Source organism: Salmo trutta, chromosome 14 (genome assembly GCF_901001165.1).
Source record: "Salmo trutta chromosome 14, fSalTru1.1, whole genome shotgun sequence".
NCBI lineage: Eukaryota > Metazoa > Chordata > Actinopteri > Salmoniformes > Salmonidae > Salmo > Salmo trutta.
The window spans coordinates 12,769,761-12,785,674 of NC_042970.1; the positions used below are offsets into that span (position 1 = coordinate 12,769,761).

At 40.2% G+C, this 15,914-nt stretch overlaps 1 protein-coding gene across 1 annotated transcript; it reads left to right on the forward strand.

Moving 5' to 3' along the window:
* The first annotated feature begins 96 nt into the window (after window positions 1-96).
* Window positions 97-15,143, forward strand: LOC115207419 (adenosine receptor A1). The gene is made up of 2 exons (XM_029774486.1): window positions 97-448; window positions 13,244-15,143. The coding sequence occupies exons 1-2, from the start codon at window positions 135-137 to the stop codon at window positions 13,359-13,361; spliced, it is 432 nt and encodes a 143-aa protein (XP_029630346.1). The 5' UTR covers window positions 97-134; the 3' UTR covers window positions 13,362-15,143.
* The last annotated feature ends 771 nt before the right edge of the window (window positions 15,144-15,914 follow it).

A 15,914-nucleotide genomic window follows, 5' to 3' on the forward strand; every position in this document is an offset into this window, starting at 1 on the left:
CAAAGGACCAACTGAAGAAGAAGAACCTTTAACTACTTCTTAAACAATTTTCAATCTGAGGAAAGGCAAGGGGAAATCCGGGGAATTTTAAAATGTCTTCCTCTCCCGGTGTCAAGCCATGGGAGCATGTGGACATGATGTACATCTCCATGGAGACAGCCATAGCCCTGGCCTCTGTGCTGGGCAACGTGTTAGTGGTGCTGGTGGTCTGTACGAACCGGGCCCTGAGGGACACCACGTTCTGCTTCATCGTGTCTCTGGCGGTGGCCGACATCGCTGTGGGAGCCCTGGTCATCCCCCTGGCTGTAGTGATCAGTCTGGGGCTGAAGACTCAGTTCGACACCTGCCTCTTCTTCTCCTGCCTGCTCCTCATCATCACCCAGGGCTCCATCCTGTCCCTAGTGGCCATTGCCATCGACCGCTACCTCCGGGTCAAGATTCCCACCAAGTGAGTTGAATTACACCGGCTGCATGCTATTTACTTTTCCCAGGTAGCGTTCTGAACAGTCTGAAAACAACTGCCAACTTTACCACGCAGAGGGCTCTATTTTAACAAACCTAATGCAATGTTAAATCGTAGTGCTGGCTGTAGTGCTGTAGGTTTGAACGTGCTCCATGGCTAAATATGTGGTTGCTTCAAGTTGTGTATTTATAGTCTTGTATGTATTGTGCTGTAATTAACTCTAATAAGAATGTTAGTCCGTTATAGCCTAGTTTGTTAAATAGCATGAGGAAACACATTTTCTAAATATGTTGAATTTGTTTGCAGTCCACATTGTTCTAAGTAATTGCATGGCTTCAATATGGAAAAGCATTAACATAGGCCTACTATAAAATGCATTATGTCTGAGCCATGGACATGTCAAACGTTGTCACAATTATTTATAAAGCCCTTTTTACATCAGCAGATGTCACAAAGTGATTATACAGAAGCCCAGCCTAAAACCCCAATGAGGAAGCAATTATGGAATGCCGTTTGGGTATTTGCATGTCAAAAAATATACACGTCAAAATAACACTATTTGACGCGTTAAATAAGCTTTCCATTTGACACGTCAAATAACACAATTCTATTATAGAATGTTGTGTAGCTGAATTTGCACGTGCAAGCCAAGCGCCACAATTACGATCAGAAGCACTGTCAAAACTGTACAAAGAAAAGTATGCAAACAAGCACACGCCGGCCACGAACGATGTGTTTACAACCCCGCGTTGGTAAAGAGGCATATTTGTTCGACCGAATGGGAAAACGTCTGTGTGAGCATCTGAAATAAGACCAGGATCAAACGAGCAGGATAAAAAAAAAAGGCAAATATCTTTGATACAGATGTTAGAACTTCGGCGGTAGATAGCTAACGTTAGCACTAATGCAACCAGCCTGAAAACAATGACTAGTAAAAACTGCAGTCATTTTTAATATTCTTAGCAATGATTTAGGAATCCTTGTGCGTAAGTATTAGCTAGGTAGCCACTTGTTGTTCGCCTATTGACATTTAACCTCAGTTCGTGAAAATAACTAGCTAGACGCAACTTGAACCTGTTGCCCAGAGCTAACGTTATAAGCAGCCAGCTAGCTTCATCTGGGTGGTGAGGCTTGACCGGACCGGGTTATGTGTTGTGAAGCTAGCCACAATAATGATTAGCCACACTAGTGGAATTTTCAGTTCGCCTTCAAAGTAAAGGTTTATCTTTGAAAGTGACACAGAAAGTTACAATTGGTGGAATCATGCCATATTTAGACTAGATCATGTTTAACAAGGTTGGAATGTGGAGCAATGAAATGGTTTATCAGTCTACTCGGTGACACTAGGCAAGTTAGTTAAGAACAAATTCTTATTTACAATGACGGCCTACCAAAAGGTTAAAGGCTTCCTGTGGGGACGGGGGCTGGGATTAAAAACAAGTTAAAAAAATTGGTCAACAAGTTTATTTGACGCGTCAAATAATGTTATTTGTATAACTGCCTTGATTTTGCTGGACCCCAGGAAGAGTAGCAGCTAATGGGGATCCATAGTAAATATAAATGACACACTTTTATTTTGAAGGCTAACCACAAATTCCACTAGTGTGCCTTATCCTTATTGTGGCTAGCTTCACATAGATGGGTCCGATTGAATCAAATAAAAACTCTCTTATAAATTAGGGGTATTTTAGATGATGACACCTTGCTAGATAGTTGGCTAGCTAACTATAACTACCGAAACAGATTATGTCGTTTTGCTATGTTTTTGGGGAAGAACATTGTTTGCATCCATCAGTTAGCTAGCTTTTCTTTTTTACTAGGAGTGCCCAGAGCTTGGGGAAGGGCAGGTGCGCGAGGCACAACTTTACTGGCATCATAGTATATGTATCTATTAATCGTTGTGACATATGAAATACAAGTGATTGTGTAATAACTACATAAAAAAATGTATGAACGTGTTAAATTATTATGTGACTAATATATTACTATATTAGGTCCTGATTGGTGGGCTCCCGAGAGATGCACTACATACCCTGGTTCGATTCCAGGTTGTATCACAACCCGGCGTCCCAATCACAGCCGCACAATTGGCCCAGCGTTGTCCGGGTTAGGATTTGGTCTGAAGTTGGTACCAGTTAAAATAATTAATGTAAGTATGGAGGTAGTTTTGTGCCTACCCCCAAAAAGGGGTTAATCTAACCACACTGTCCGATTTCAAAAAGGCTTTACAACGAAAGCAAAACATTAGATTATGTCAGCAGAGTACCCAGCCAGAAATAATCAGACACTCATTTTTCAAGCTAGCATATAATGTCACATAAACCCAACCCACAGCTAAATGCAGCACTAACCTTTGATGATCTTCATCAGATGACAATCCTAGGACATTATGTTATACAATACATGCATGTTTTGTTCAATCAAGTTCATATTTATATCAAAAACCAGCTTTTTACATTAGCATGTGACGTTCAGAACTAGCATACCCCCGCAAACTTCCGGTGAATTTACTAAATTACTCACGATAAATGTTCACAAAAAACATAACAATTATTTTAAGAATTATAGATACAGAACTGCTTTATGCACTCGCTATGTCCGATTTTAAAATAGCTTTTCGGTGAAAGCACCTTTTGCAATATTCTGAGTCGATAGCCCGGCATCACAGGGCTAGCTATTTAGACACCCACCAAGTTTAGCCCTCACCAAAGTCAGATTTACTATAAGAAAAATGTTATTACCTTTGCTGATCTTCATCAGAATGCACTCCCAGGACTTCTACTTCAATAACAAATGTTGGTTTGGTTCAAAATAATCCATAGTTATGTTCAAATATCCTCTGTTTTGTTCGTGCGTTCAAGACACTATCCGAAGGGTAAATAAGGGTGACCCGCCCGACGCGTTTCGTGACAAAAAATGTCTAAATATTCCATTACCGTACTTCGAAGCATGTCAACCGCTGTTTAAAATCAATTTTTATGCAATTTTTCTCGTAAAAAAGCGATAATATTCCGACCGGGAAACCGTGTTTTAGTTCAAAGAGAGAGAAAATAAAAACATGGGGTCACCTCGTGCACGCGCCTCAGTCTCATTGTCCTCTGATAGACCACTTACCAAAGGCGCTAATGTTTTTCAGCCAGTGGCTGCAAAGACGTCATTCCGCTTTTTCCCGGGCTCTGAGAGCCTATGGGAGCCGTAGGAAGTGTCACGTTACAGCAAAGATCCTAAGTTTTCAATAAAGAGAGTCAAGAAGCCCAAGGAATGGTCAGAGAGGGCACTTCCTGTACAGAATCTCCTCGGGTTTTTGCCTGCCATATGAGTTCTGTTATACTCACAGACACCATTCAAACAGTTTTAGAAACTTTAGGGTGTTTTCTATCCATAGCCAATAATTATATGCATATTCTAGTTTCTGGGCAGTAGTAATAACCAGATTAAATCGAATACATTTTTTATCCGGCCGTGTAAATACTGCCCCCTAGCCCTAACAGGTTAAGCATGTCCCAGTTTAGGTCACCAAGCAGGACGAGCTCTGAAGATAGATGTGGAGCAATTAATTCACATTTGGCGTCCAGGGCACAGCTGGGGCAGAGGGTGGTCTATAGCAAGCGGTAACGGTGAGAGACTTGTTTCTGGAAAGGTGGAGCTCGAATTGCTTGGGTACAGACCTGGATAGTAAGACAGAACTCTGCAGGCTATCTCTGCAGTAGATTTCAACTCCGCCCCCTTTGGCAGTTATATCTTGGTGCAAAATGTTATAGTTAGGGATGGAAATGTCAGGGTTTTTGGTGGTCTTCCTAGCCAGGATTCAGACACGGCTAAGACATCCGGGTTGGCAGAGTGTGCTAAAGCAGTGAATAAAACAAACTAATGGTGGAGGCTTCTAATGTTAACATGCATGAAACCAAGGCTTTTATGGTTACAGAAGTCAACAAATGAGAGCACCTGGGGAATAGGAGTGGAGCTAGGCACTGCAAGTCCTGGATTAACATCTACATCACCAGAGGAACAGAGTAGGAATAGGATAAGGGTACGGCAAAAGGCTAATATAACTGGGCATCTAGTACGTTCGGAACAGAGAGTAAAAGGAGCAGGTTTCTGGGTGCGATAGAATAGATTCAAGGCATAATGTACAGACAGTGGTATGGTAGGATGTGAGTACATTGGAGGTAAACCTAGGCATTGAGTGATGATGAGAGAGATATTGTCTCTAGAAACATTTAAACCAGGTGATGTCATTGCATATGTGGGAGGTGGAACTAAATGGTTGGTTAAGGCATATTGAGCAGGGCTAGAGGCTCTACAGTGAAATAAAACAATAATCACTAACCAGAACAGTAATGGACATGGCATACTTATATTAGGGAGAGGCATGCGTACCCGAGTGATCATAGGGGTCCAGTGAGTGGTTGGGCTGGCTGGAGACACCGCGATTCCGACAGATGAATAGATCCATTTGCCAATTGGACTAACAGTCCAATATGCTCTAGACAGCTAGCAGGCTAGCAGAGGCACATTCAGGGGACGTCGCGATGTATGAGCCAGCTGAGTAACCCCCTCGAGCAGATTACGTCGGTAGTCCAGTCTTGAAGGATCGGCGTACAAGCAGTAAAAGGGGTCCAGGCCAGTTGGCAAAATAGGTATTGTAGCCCAGGAGTGGCTGATGGACCTCTTCAGCTAGCCGGGAGATGGGCCTAGCATGGGCTAGCTCCAGGCTAATTGGTACTTGCTTCGGGACAGAGACGTTAGCCAGGAGTAGTCACTCGGATTGCAGCTAGCTAGCTGCGATGATCCAGGTGAGAAGGTTCAGAGCTTGCGGTAGGAATCCGGAGATATGGAGAGAAAATAGGTCCGGTATGCTCTGGTTTGAATCGCGTTGTACAAACTGGCGAGAACTTTCCGAGCTAAAGGTAGCTGATGACCGCTAGCAGTGGGTAGCTGACTACTTGCTAGTAGCTCGTTAGCTGGCTAACTTCTGTTGGGGGATTCTGATTCAGAGGTAAAGAAAAATACTTTAGAAAAAAGCAGATCCACACCACATTGGGTGAGGCGGGTTGCAGGAGAGTATTTTGAAGTTGAGGTTTAGAAAAATATAAAAAAGATATGCGAAGAAAAGATATATACATGGGACATGACAAGACGAAGTACAAAGACGTCTGACTGCTACGCCATCTTGGATCACTGAATGAATCCTGGACCTTAACCATATATATATATATATATATAATGACAAATACCTTTAGTTGGGTGTGGGGAGAAATATCCCATTCTGCCTTACTGATAATAGGCTATGTGTGCATCAGTTAATTCAGGAATTCCTCCTCAGGGAGCTGGATGATACAGACAACAGGGAGGTGGTGAGGCTGATGTTTCAGCGAGAGCCAGGGTTGGTTTTTGATGTCCTAGAGATTTAACAGCGGCGGAATGGTGAGCCACCACCTGAACATGTACTAGGTGGTAACCTTGGTAACTGCAGGGAGATGCCTACAGACAGAGAGAGGAAGTGTTTAGGTCAGGGACCAGACCTCTGTGTAAGACAGCTGCCACATTTCACCCATTATTGCCTAGACAACGGATATTTACGTTTGCACAGGCGGTATAGGGTTGACGTGTTGGCAATGGCTGATGCAGCAGAGACTGGAGATGACGCCCGGGAGTAACGGCATGCTGCCTAAACACAGTTTGTGATGTGGCAGCATGTTGCCTTTAGTGCAGGAAACCGAGTTGTCAAATCAATTTTATTGGTCACATACACGTGATTAGCAGATGTTATTGCAGGTGTAGCGAAATGCTTGTGCTTCTAGCTCCGACAGTGCAGTAATATCTAACAAGTAATATCTAAGAAATTACACAACATATACCCAATACACACAAATCTAAGTAGGAATGAATTAAGACTATATACATATGGACGAGCGATGTCAGAGCGGAACGGACTAAGATACAGTAGAATATTATAGAATACAGTATATACACGTATCAGATGAGTAATACAAGATGTGTAAACATTATTTGAATGAGATACCATAGAATAGTATAGAAAACAGTAAATACATATGAGATGCGTAAAAAGTAATGCAAAATATGTTAACATTATTAAGTGACTAAGATATCATAGAATAGTATAGAAAACAGTATATACATATGAGATGAGTAATGCCAGATATGTAAACCTTATTGAAGTGACTAGTGTTCTAGTCCTTTAAGAGGTCTATGCAGTAGTAGGCATCCCAAGTTGCTGTGTTCAGAGAATCAGGGACACTTTCCCTGATTCCCATTCACAGTACACTGGGTTCCACCTGAGGCACTAGGATTCCCAAAGCGTGTGGCATGATGCCATGCTAGTAATATGTCCAAAGAGTGTCCATTGCCAGACACTTGGCCTTCCCCGTAGCTCAGTTGGTAGAGCATGGTGTTTGCAACGCCAGGGTTATGGGTTTGATTCCCACGGGGGGCCAAGTACGAAAAAAACCCCAATAAAAATAAAAAAAATGTATGAAATAAAAATGAAATGTATGCATTCACTACTGTAAGTTGCTCTGGATAAGAGCGTCTGCTAAATGACTAAAATGTAAATGTATTTGCCTGACATTAGTATGGCATCATGTCACTTGCTGTGAACAGAACACAACCTCTCTCTCAGTTTGCATTCTCCACACACAAACACCTGCCAGGTGCATCTTCAGGACATCAGAAACCTTCTTACTGGGCACACCATGTCATATTAAAGGTTGTTAGTTTATTTCTCACCCAAAAGTGTCATCACTGCACTTTCTCCCGGCAGAGCAAAGTTTTAAAATGGGAAAATGTCAGATTTTCTTTATTTATACAACTGAAAGTGTGCAGAAATAAATAATGTTACATTAGTTTGTTTGTATAATTGTTTTTTCTGGATATCACGTTTCAAAGGTCAAATTTTACACATTTTATACAACGTTTGTCTATATTAACAATATTACCATTTTGTTCAAATTTCACCCTCAAAACAACAGTTAACGCCAATTAATTGTTCCAGGTCTATGCTGATAAATGAGAAGTTACTCCAAGCCTTGCTATTCAAGGAGACATGGGATGTCCAGTGAAATAAGACATAAACCAGTGAACTAACACAGAGGCGTGAACTTATTAGGCTATGGTACAGATATTCCAGATGAGTTTTCAACTGGGATATAAAACACATAACTACCCCTGGACAAGGCATTTAACCCACTAGGCAAATATTTAAAAAAACAAATAAACTCAATGACATATTTAAAGTGGTAATCAGCGAGTTGTCCATGACCCCAGGCTTCCCCCCGCGTCTTGTGTTGTTTATATATACAATCTATGGTTGTGAGAGAATCGGAGAGTGCATAGATGTGAAAGAGAGCGTTTGGGCATGAGAGGGAGCACGTATGAGAGGGAGTGAGAGAGCTAGAATGTAAACAGCGGAGTAGTCAGCTGCTAGCTAGTTGTAGATAAACAGTTGTGGTAGCAGGGACAACATTTTCAGAAATGTTATACTGAACAAGCATCATCATCATTCGTTTTGGATCTGGATCACTCGACCCCAAAAGAGAAGTGAGAAAAAGAGGCAAGGGTTGGGTTTTGTTCAAAGTGCAATAACAAAAGAGGTGCGTCCTGGGGGTCGCCAATGACTCGCTGATTCCAGCTTTAAGGAGTTAAGATGCAATGTGAACATGATCAAACGCAAATTAACCCTTAGCTATCACAAAAAAATGGACAAGTGATAAATGGCTAAAGCAGAAACTCAGAATATAACCAGATCAAAAATACCTTTTATCCAGAATCTTCTGCCACTTGTCACCTAACAAGAAATAAAAGAGGCAGGTAGAGCCCCATGAGGCAGGTAGAGCCCCATGAACACAGGGATGGGAGGATTAGAGGAGGGTAAAGAGGCCAACAATATATTTTAATAGCTATAAACCAACATAATTGTGTTATAAAATATAAAAATGTGCTTTCAAGGTCAATTCGTAAGGTCACAGATCTTACAATCTAACTACAACAGAACAAATAAGGTTGTACATCACTTCCCTCAATGGTTTAGAGAAAGGAGATTGGATGGTTTACAATACACTGCATATAGTTGAAGTCGGAAGTTTACATACACTTAGGTTAGAGTCATTAAAAGTCGTTTTTCAACCACTCCACAAATTTCTTGTTAACAAACTATAGTTTTGGCAAGTCGGTTAGGACATCTACTTTGTGCATAACACAAGTCATTTTTCCAACAATTGTTTGCAGACAGATTATTTCACTTACAATTCACTGTTTCACAATTCCAGTGGGTCAGAAGTTCACATACACTAAGTTGACTGTGCCTTTAAACAGCTTGGAAAATTCCAGAAAATGATTTCATGGCTTTAGAAGCTTCTGATAGGCTAAATGACATAATTTGAGTCAATTGGAGGTGTACATGTAGATGTATTTCAAGGCCTACCTTCAAACTCAGTGCCCCTTTGCTTGACATCATGGGAAAATCTAAAGAAATCAGCCAAGACCTCAGAAAAAAATTGTAGACCTCCACAAGTCTGGTTCATCCTTGGGAGCAATTTCCAAACGCCCGAAGGTACCACGTTCATCTGTACAAACAATAGTACGCAAGTATAAACACCATGGGACCACGCAGGCGTCATACTGCTCAGGAAGGAGACGCGTTCTGTCTCCTAGAGATGAACGTACTTTGGTGCGAAAAGTGCAAATCAATCCCAGAACAACAGCAAAGGACCTTGTAAAGATGCTGGAGGAAACAGGTACAAAAGTATATATATATATCCACATTAAAACGAGTCCTGTATCGTCATAACCTGAAAGGCCGCTCAGCAAGGAAGAAGCCACTGCTCCAAAACCACCATAAAAAAGCCAGACTATGGTTTGCAACTGCACATGGGGACAAAGATAGTACTTTTTGAAGAAATGTCCTCTGGTCTGATGAAACAAAAATAGAACTGTTTGGCCATAATGACCATTGTTATGTTTGGAGGAAAAAGGGGGAGGCTTGCCAGCCGAAGAACACCATCCCAACCGTGAAGCACGGGGGTGGCAGCATCATGTTGTGGGGGTGCTTTGCTGCAGGAGGGACTGGTGCTCTTCACAAAATAGATGGTATCATGAGGATGGAAAATTAAGTGGATATATTGAAGCAACATCTCAAGGCATCAGTCAGGAAGTTAAAGCTTGGTTGCAAATGGGTCTTCCAAATGGACAATTACCCCAAGTATACTTCCAAAGTTGTGGCAAAATGGCTTAAGGACAGCAAAGTCAAGGTATTGGAGGGGCCATCACAAAGCCTTGACCTCAATCCCATAGAAAATGTGTGGGCAGAACTGAAAAAGCGTGTGCGAGCAAGGAGGCCTACAAAGCTGACTCAGTTACACCAGCTCTGTCAGGAGGAATGGGCCAAAAATCACCTAACTTGTTGTGGGAAGCTTCTGGAAGGCTACCCATCTCATTTGACCCAAGATAAAAAACTTAAAGGCAATGCTGCCAGATACTAATTGGGTGTATGTAAACTTATGATCCACTGGGAATGTGATGAAAGAAATAAAAGCTGAAATAAATCAATCATTCTCTCTACTATTATTCTGACATTTCACATTCTTAAAATAAAGTGGTGATCCTAACTGACCTAAGACAGGGAATTTTTACTAGGATTAAATGTCAGGAATTGTGACAAACTGAGTTTAAATGTATTTGGCTAAGGTGTATGTAAACTTCCGACTTCAACTGTACACTGAGAAGTTCCTGTTTATATTCAATTACTCAACATTTTTCCTGCATCCCACGTCTTCGCCTACTTCACAATCGTATGGTAGAAGAAGGTCCAGCCTGGGTCGAGCCTGGGTCACTCCCCTTGAATCCTCTTTGTCATTATGGGGATTCCCAGCCATCACCCTAATGCATGGTTTCCCAACCAACACCCTAATGCATGGTTTCCCAAACATCACCCTAATGCAGGGTTTCCCAACCCTGTCCTCTGTGACCAATAGACCGATATTTGTATACATATTCTGGTGGTCCCCGAGGACATTACTGCAGTAGTGCATAATGGACCATTAGCTGTAATCAATTGCTAAATCGGGGGAAGGATTCTTGAGAACTTTTTATTAATTTTACATTTAAAATAAAGGACAAATTCTGATTTACAATAACGGCCTACCGGGGAACAGTGGGTTAACTGCCTTGTTCAAGGTTAGACAAACAGATTTTTCACCTTGACAGCTCAGGGATTCGATCCAGCAACCTTTCGCTTACTGGCCCAACACTCCAACCACTAGGCTACCTACTGCCCCGGCATGTAACCCACCTGAAGTTCAGGTATTCATGAAGATCCTTCAGCCACCTTGTTTTGAGGACTTGTCTGTGAGAGCCCTTTTTGATCCATTCCCTGGTGTGGTTGTCCCCCATGCAGTCATGTTCACAGTGTCCTAGTGTCCATGTGTGTTCATTCACCACATGGTGAATAACACCTCTACACAGGTCATGAAACATACCATTTTTCAAAAATCAGTGTCAATCCCCACATTGCCTATAGCAGATATGATTTCAGCAACTCAGGGTTAAGTGCTAGCTCACGGCAAAGCACAATACAGTAAGTACATTATCACTCAAACATAACATACATGGGAATAAATAAGAGAAAATAGGAGTTCTGCCTGGCCTTTAAATTACTTGTTAGATATTACTACATGGTCGGAACTAGAAGCACAAACATTTCGCTACACTCGCATTAACATCTGCTAACCATGTGTTTGTGACAAATAACATTTGATTTGATTTGATATATTTAGCATTCTGTTGGTGGAATTTTGCATAATAATTTAAATTGGAAAAACTAAGTTTTGCATCAAGTGTTGTTTTTTGTATCAGTTCATAAACCATCTGCCATGGAATTGATACATCGAAAATCTCTTTCCATTTATTTTGCAACATGCATGGCGCAGATGTCAACATTTTTGTCGTCAATTGAAACTGGTATATTTTTCTATTTATGCCAATTGCCAATATGCCAATCTTTTATGGAGGATAAAACTGAAATTGAAACCAGCTTTGTATAACTTGTTCGAGAAAGGGCGATACTTTAAACAAAATTTCATTTTCAATTAGTCGGAAATGAGTAATTGTAATCTGTATAAAGGCAAAAAGGACATTTTTCAACATGAGCCTTTCTCAATAATCTACTGGAGAACCATTTTGGGTTTAAGTATAACTTATGTATGAGTGAAGCTTTTAGTGAGAGGTTTAAAGCTTTAATATTTAATCATTTTAGCCCCCCAAACACATATTCATTATGTAAATAGGTACGCTTAATTTTGTATGTCTTAGCATTCCAAATAAAATTTTATATTTTTTGCTCATATGATTTCAAACGAGTCGTCTGGGGAAGGCAACACCAAACTTTGTATTGAAATTGATTGCGGTAAGTTAATTTATATTTTTTGAGATGTGAATACCAAGTATGTCTACTTCACCATCCGCCCATTTTATTGGTAAAATACAAGGTAGTGTAAACACTATTTTTTAACGATCCAATACGTAATATGGTACACTTGTAATAATTAGGCTTTAGTCCAGAGAGGCTAGAAAAGTGATCAAGATCTTCAATGAGACTGCATACTTAAGAAAAAACTTGAGTCATCAGCATACATTGACACTTTTGTTTTTATCCCCTGGATTTCTAACCCCTTGATGTTCTTGTTGGATCTAATTTTAATAACTAGCATTTCAATGGCCATAATAAATAGATATGAAGACAATGGATAGCCTTGTTTTACTCCACTTAAATGCTAATACTTTCTGAGAAGTAACCATTATTCACTATTTTACATCTGGGGTTGCTGTACATAACTTTAACCCATTGTATAAGAAATTCACTGAAATTATAGTAATCCAGGCATTTATATATAAATTCTAGTCAGACTTTATCAAACGCCTTTTCAAAATCTGCTACGAAGACCAGGCCTGGTATCTTTTGATGTTTCATAATGTTCAATTGCTTCAAGTAATTGTCGTATATTATCTCAAATATATTGTCCATGTAAAAAACCTGTCTGATCAGGATGAACAATATCTGGTAAAACCTTTTTTATTCTATGTGCTATGCATTTGCAAGGATTTTCGAATCACAATGTTGATGAATAAGAGGCCTCCAGTTTTTTACATGGACTCGATCTTTATACTCCTGTTTTAGTAGTAATTAATTGTATTATGTTACTTAGATTGACACACTGGTCAATAGAGTCTTAAGGATTTAACACCTGAACTCAATGATTCATAGAGTTGCCACTGGGCACACACTGGTTAAATCAACGTTGTTTCCATGTCATTTCAACAAAATTAAATTGAACCAACGTGGAATAGATGTTGAATTGACGTCTGTGCCCAGTGGGTGACGTGGTGGGCTCATATGAAGAGATGGCTCAGGTCCTGCATGGATCTGTTAGAAGGAGCTGTTAGAAATGGACAGTCTACCCAGCTGAAAGATTCCATGACAGTACATGGGAGAGGTGACACTGATGCAAGAGTGCTTGTGCTCCTATCAATCATGCTAACTGTCTGTATAAGAGGACACTGACTTGATTGACAAAAGCCAATTTTCCATTTTAATGATCTCTCTTTCTCTCCCCCCCTCGCTCTCCCCTCCCCCTCTCTCTCTTTTACAATCTGTTACCTTGGGTCAAACAGGATTGTAAACTGCTGAGTGTGGCTTAATCCCCTATATCTTCTTAGTGAAGTGTCCTGACCAAACTAATCAGCCTGGCACTTTCTTCCCTACAGCCAGTCTAACACAGGGAGAAAACCAGACAGAATAATACACAGGAGACATCAAGACTGTTTCTCGTTGATTCAGAAAACAGAGACAACAACAGGAGGAGGAGTTGACAATGGAAGCTAAGTTACCAGAGATCTGAGAGTGCTAATCGATAGACTGGATACCAATCTTCACGAGGGACACACAAGCAGTATGGATGCTGTAAAACTATAATCACCACTCTCTGCATTTCTCTCCATCTCTAATTATTTGTTAGTTTCGTGAACGTTGAAATCCTGAACTAGAGGGTTTAGGGTGAAGGGATATATAGAATCGCCCAATAGAGGAAGTGTTGAAGAGATGGCACAGGGAGACGGAGTTACTGAACATGAGAGGGAGACGGCTGAAGAGGAGGATGCCTTGCTACACTTTAGCCGCTATGCCGAGGCCCGCCAAGCCCTGCCCTGGGACCAGAAGACCCGCAGGGAGAAGATTACCTACTACACTGACCGCTGCTTTCTCATCTTCGTCATCATCTTCCTGTCTGTGCTGTTTGGGGAGGCTATGTACAAAGCATGGTGGGTGTCAAATGGGCATAAGATAAAGGCGTTTTTGTTCAATTTTGCCACATACCTGTTCGCCCAGGAGGAAGGGGAGGACATGATTGAACTGTAGGCCTATAGGACAGTATGACATTGACAGATATGCCGAACACATCCTCATGATCACCCGAGGATCACCACACCTGAAATTACTATCTGTTAGTCAGTAGGCTATTTTGTTTTGACACAAATATTTGAAATGTGATTGACTGTTTTGTCTGTTTGGAAATCCTGTTTTTGTTTGTTACTGAATGTGTGCAAGGAAATCAACTAGATATAATCAGAACAATCGTCTAAACTCCAAAATGGTTAATTATTCAATAAAGTCAACTGTCTACATGAATAATTAGGTGTGATTGCTCATACTTCCCACAGGACACACACTGGTTGAATCAATGTTGTTTCCACATAATTTCAACTAAATTCATTATTATTCCGCTACCACATGTAGCACCAAAACCATAAAATATACCAACACAAACAACTTGCTTGAAAAAAAAAAAACGTTTTGATACTACTAATACTTTTCACATTACAAAAGTACCTGCATAAATCACAATGCATTACAATGGCCATAGTTTAACATGGTAAACGTTTGGACCGTAAGTAATTTTCAACCGTTTTAGCTAGAAACGCCATTCAAACTTTAAAATGTGCTGACCGGTCTGGCACAATAGTGTGATAGTATTCAGCTTTTTGATAGCATTTATACTTTTTCAACTATAACCAATTGAAATTTGCATAAGGCTCAAATTCTCTCTCTCTCTCTCTCTCTCTCTCACACACCTTGGGTCACATGCTCTCCCACAACAAACAGAAGGATTGTAAACTGCTGAGGGTGTGGATTAGAGCGTTTTACACTACCATAGATTCTCAAAAGCAAGGAGTTTCACTCAAATTAGCCTATCCCTAACCTGAATCGCAAATTCCAAAGGATCATTTAATTTCATCATGGCTTGAATTATTGCTGGACGAAATGTATTGTTGCTGCATATCATATTCATTTTTTAAAAATCCTCAAAAAATTTAAAGATCCTTGAACCATTATGGTGATAATGTATTCATACATACCAACACTTCATTTGTCAGGAGCATCTAATCCGAGCTGATTTTTTTCTTGGGCGAGATGTGATTTTGAACAAATAATATACATTTGGCCAGCAAGCAGCTGATCGACTCCCCAGTGAATTACCCATGTTTTCAGTCACACTTTCATTTTACCACATGTAATGATTTGCATGATATTGATAAAAATGAAGCTTGGTTTGTTCTTAACTTTGATAAGCTAAGTTGTAATGTAGGACTACTGCACTTTTATAATTCATATGAGAGGGGTATTTGTTATATATATATATATATATATATATATATATATATATATATATGCTAACGTTACTTGATGAAACATGTTCTTAGCTAGCTACCCACTGGGAAAAAACTGGTTGAATCAAAGTTGCTTCCACGTCCCTTTACCCCAAAATTCAATGTGATGACATTGAATCAATGTGGAAAACTTATTGGATTTGCAAAAAGTCATCAACTTAAGGGCATTTCGTATTTTTTTCTTACCCAACTTTTAACCTAAATCCAATGAAATGGCAAAAAAAATGGTTGATTTCACGTTGGATTCACATTAGTTGAAAACGCAACCAAATGTAAATCAAAACTAAACGTTCATCTGATGTCTGTGCCTAGTGGGTAGCTAGCTAGCAGTATCTGTGCTATTGTCTTGAAGCTAAAATGTAGTGTACGGACAAGAAAATAAACTCTTTAACTGTCCAACATGGTTTTGAATTGTTGCATTATTCAATGGTGTAATGTGGTCTGGTTGCCTTACTCATTCAAGAGTGTTATATGATGAAAAGTTGCTTTCATAGTTAAACAGTTTGTTAAAAGCATGCTTACTGGCTAGTGGCTATACTGGGATATTTACTATAAATTTGAGCTGTGGAGCAAAAATGTGTGTCATGAAACCCCCAACCTTCTCTCGGCATGTGACATTCCTTTGATAATGGAAAAGTTAAAGTTAAAGCTGCAATAAGTACATTTTTGGTCGACCCAACCAAATATGTGTTATAGATCTGCCATTCTCATT

Bases quoted from the DNA above. Each gene is read 5' to 3' on its own strand.
- LOC115207419 (XM_029774486.1), top strand. From the start codon at position 135: ATGATGTACATCTCCATGGAGACAGCCATAGCCCTGGCCTCTGTGCTG. The intron at 449-13,243 runs GTGAGTTGAATT...TCTTCCCTACAG, and splicing joins CGGGTCAAGATTCCCACCAA to CCAGTCTAACACAGGGAGAA.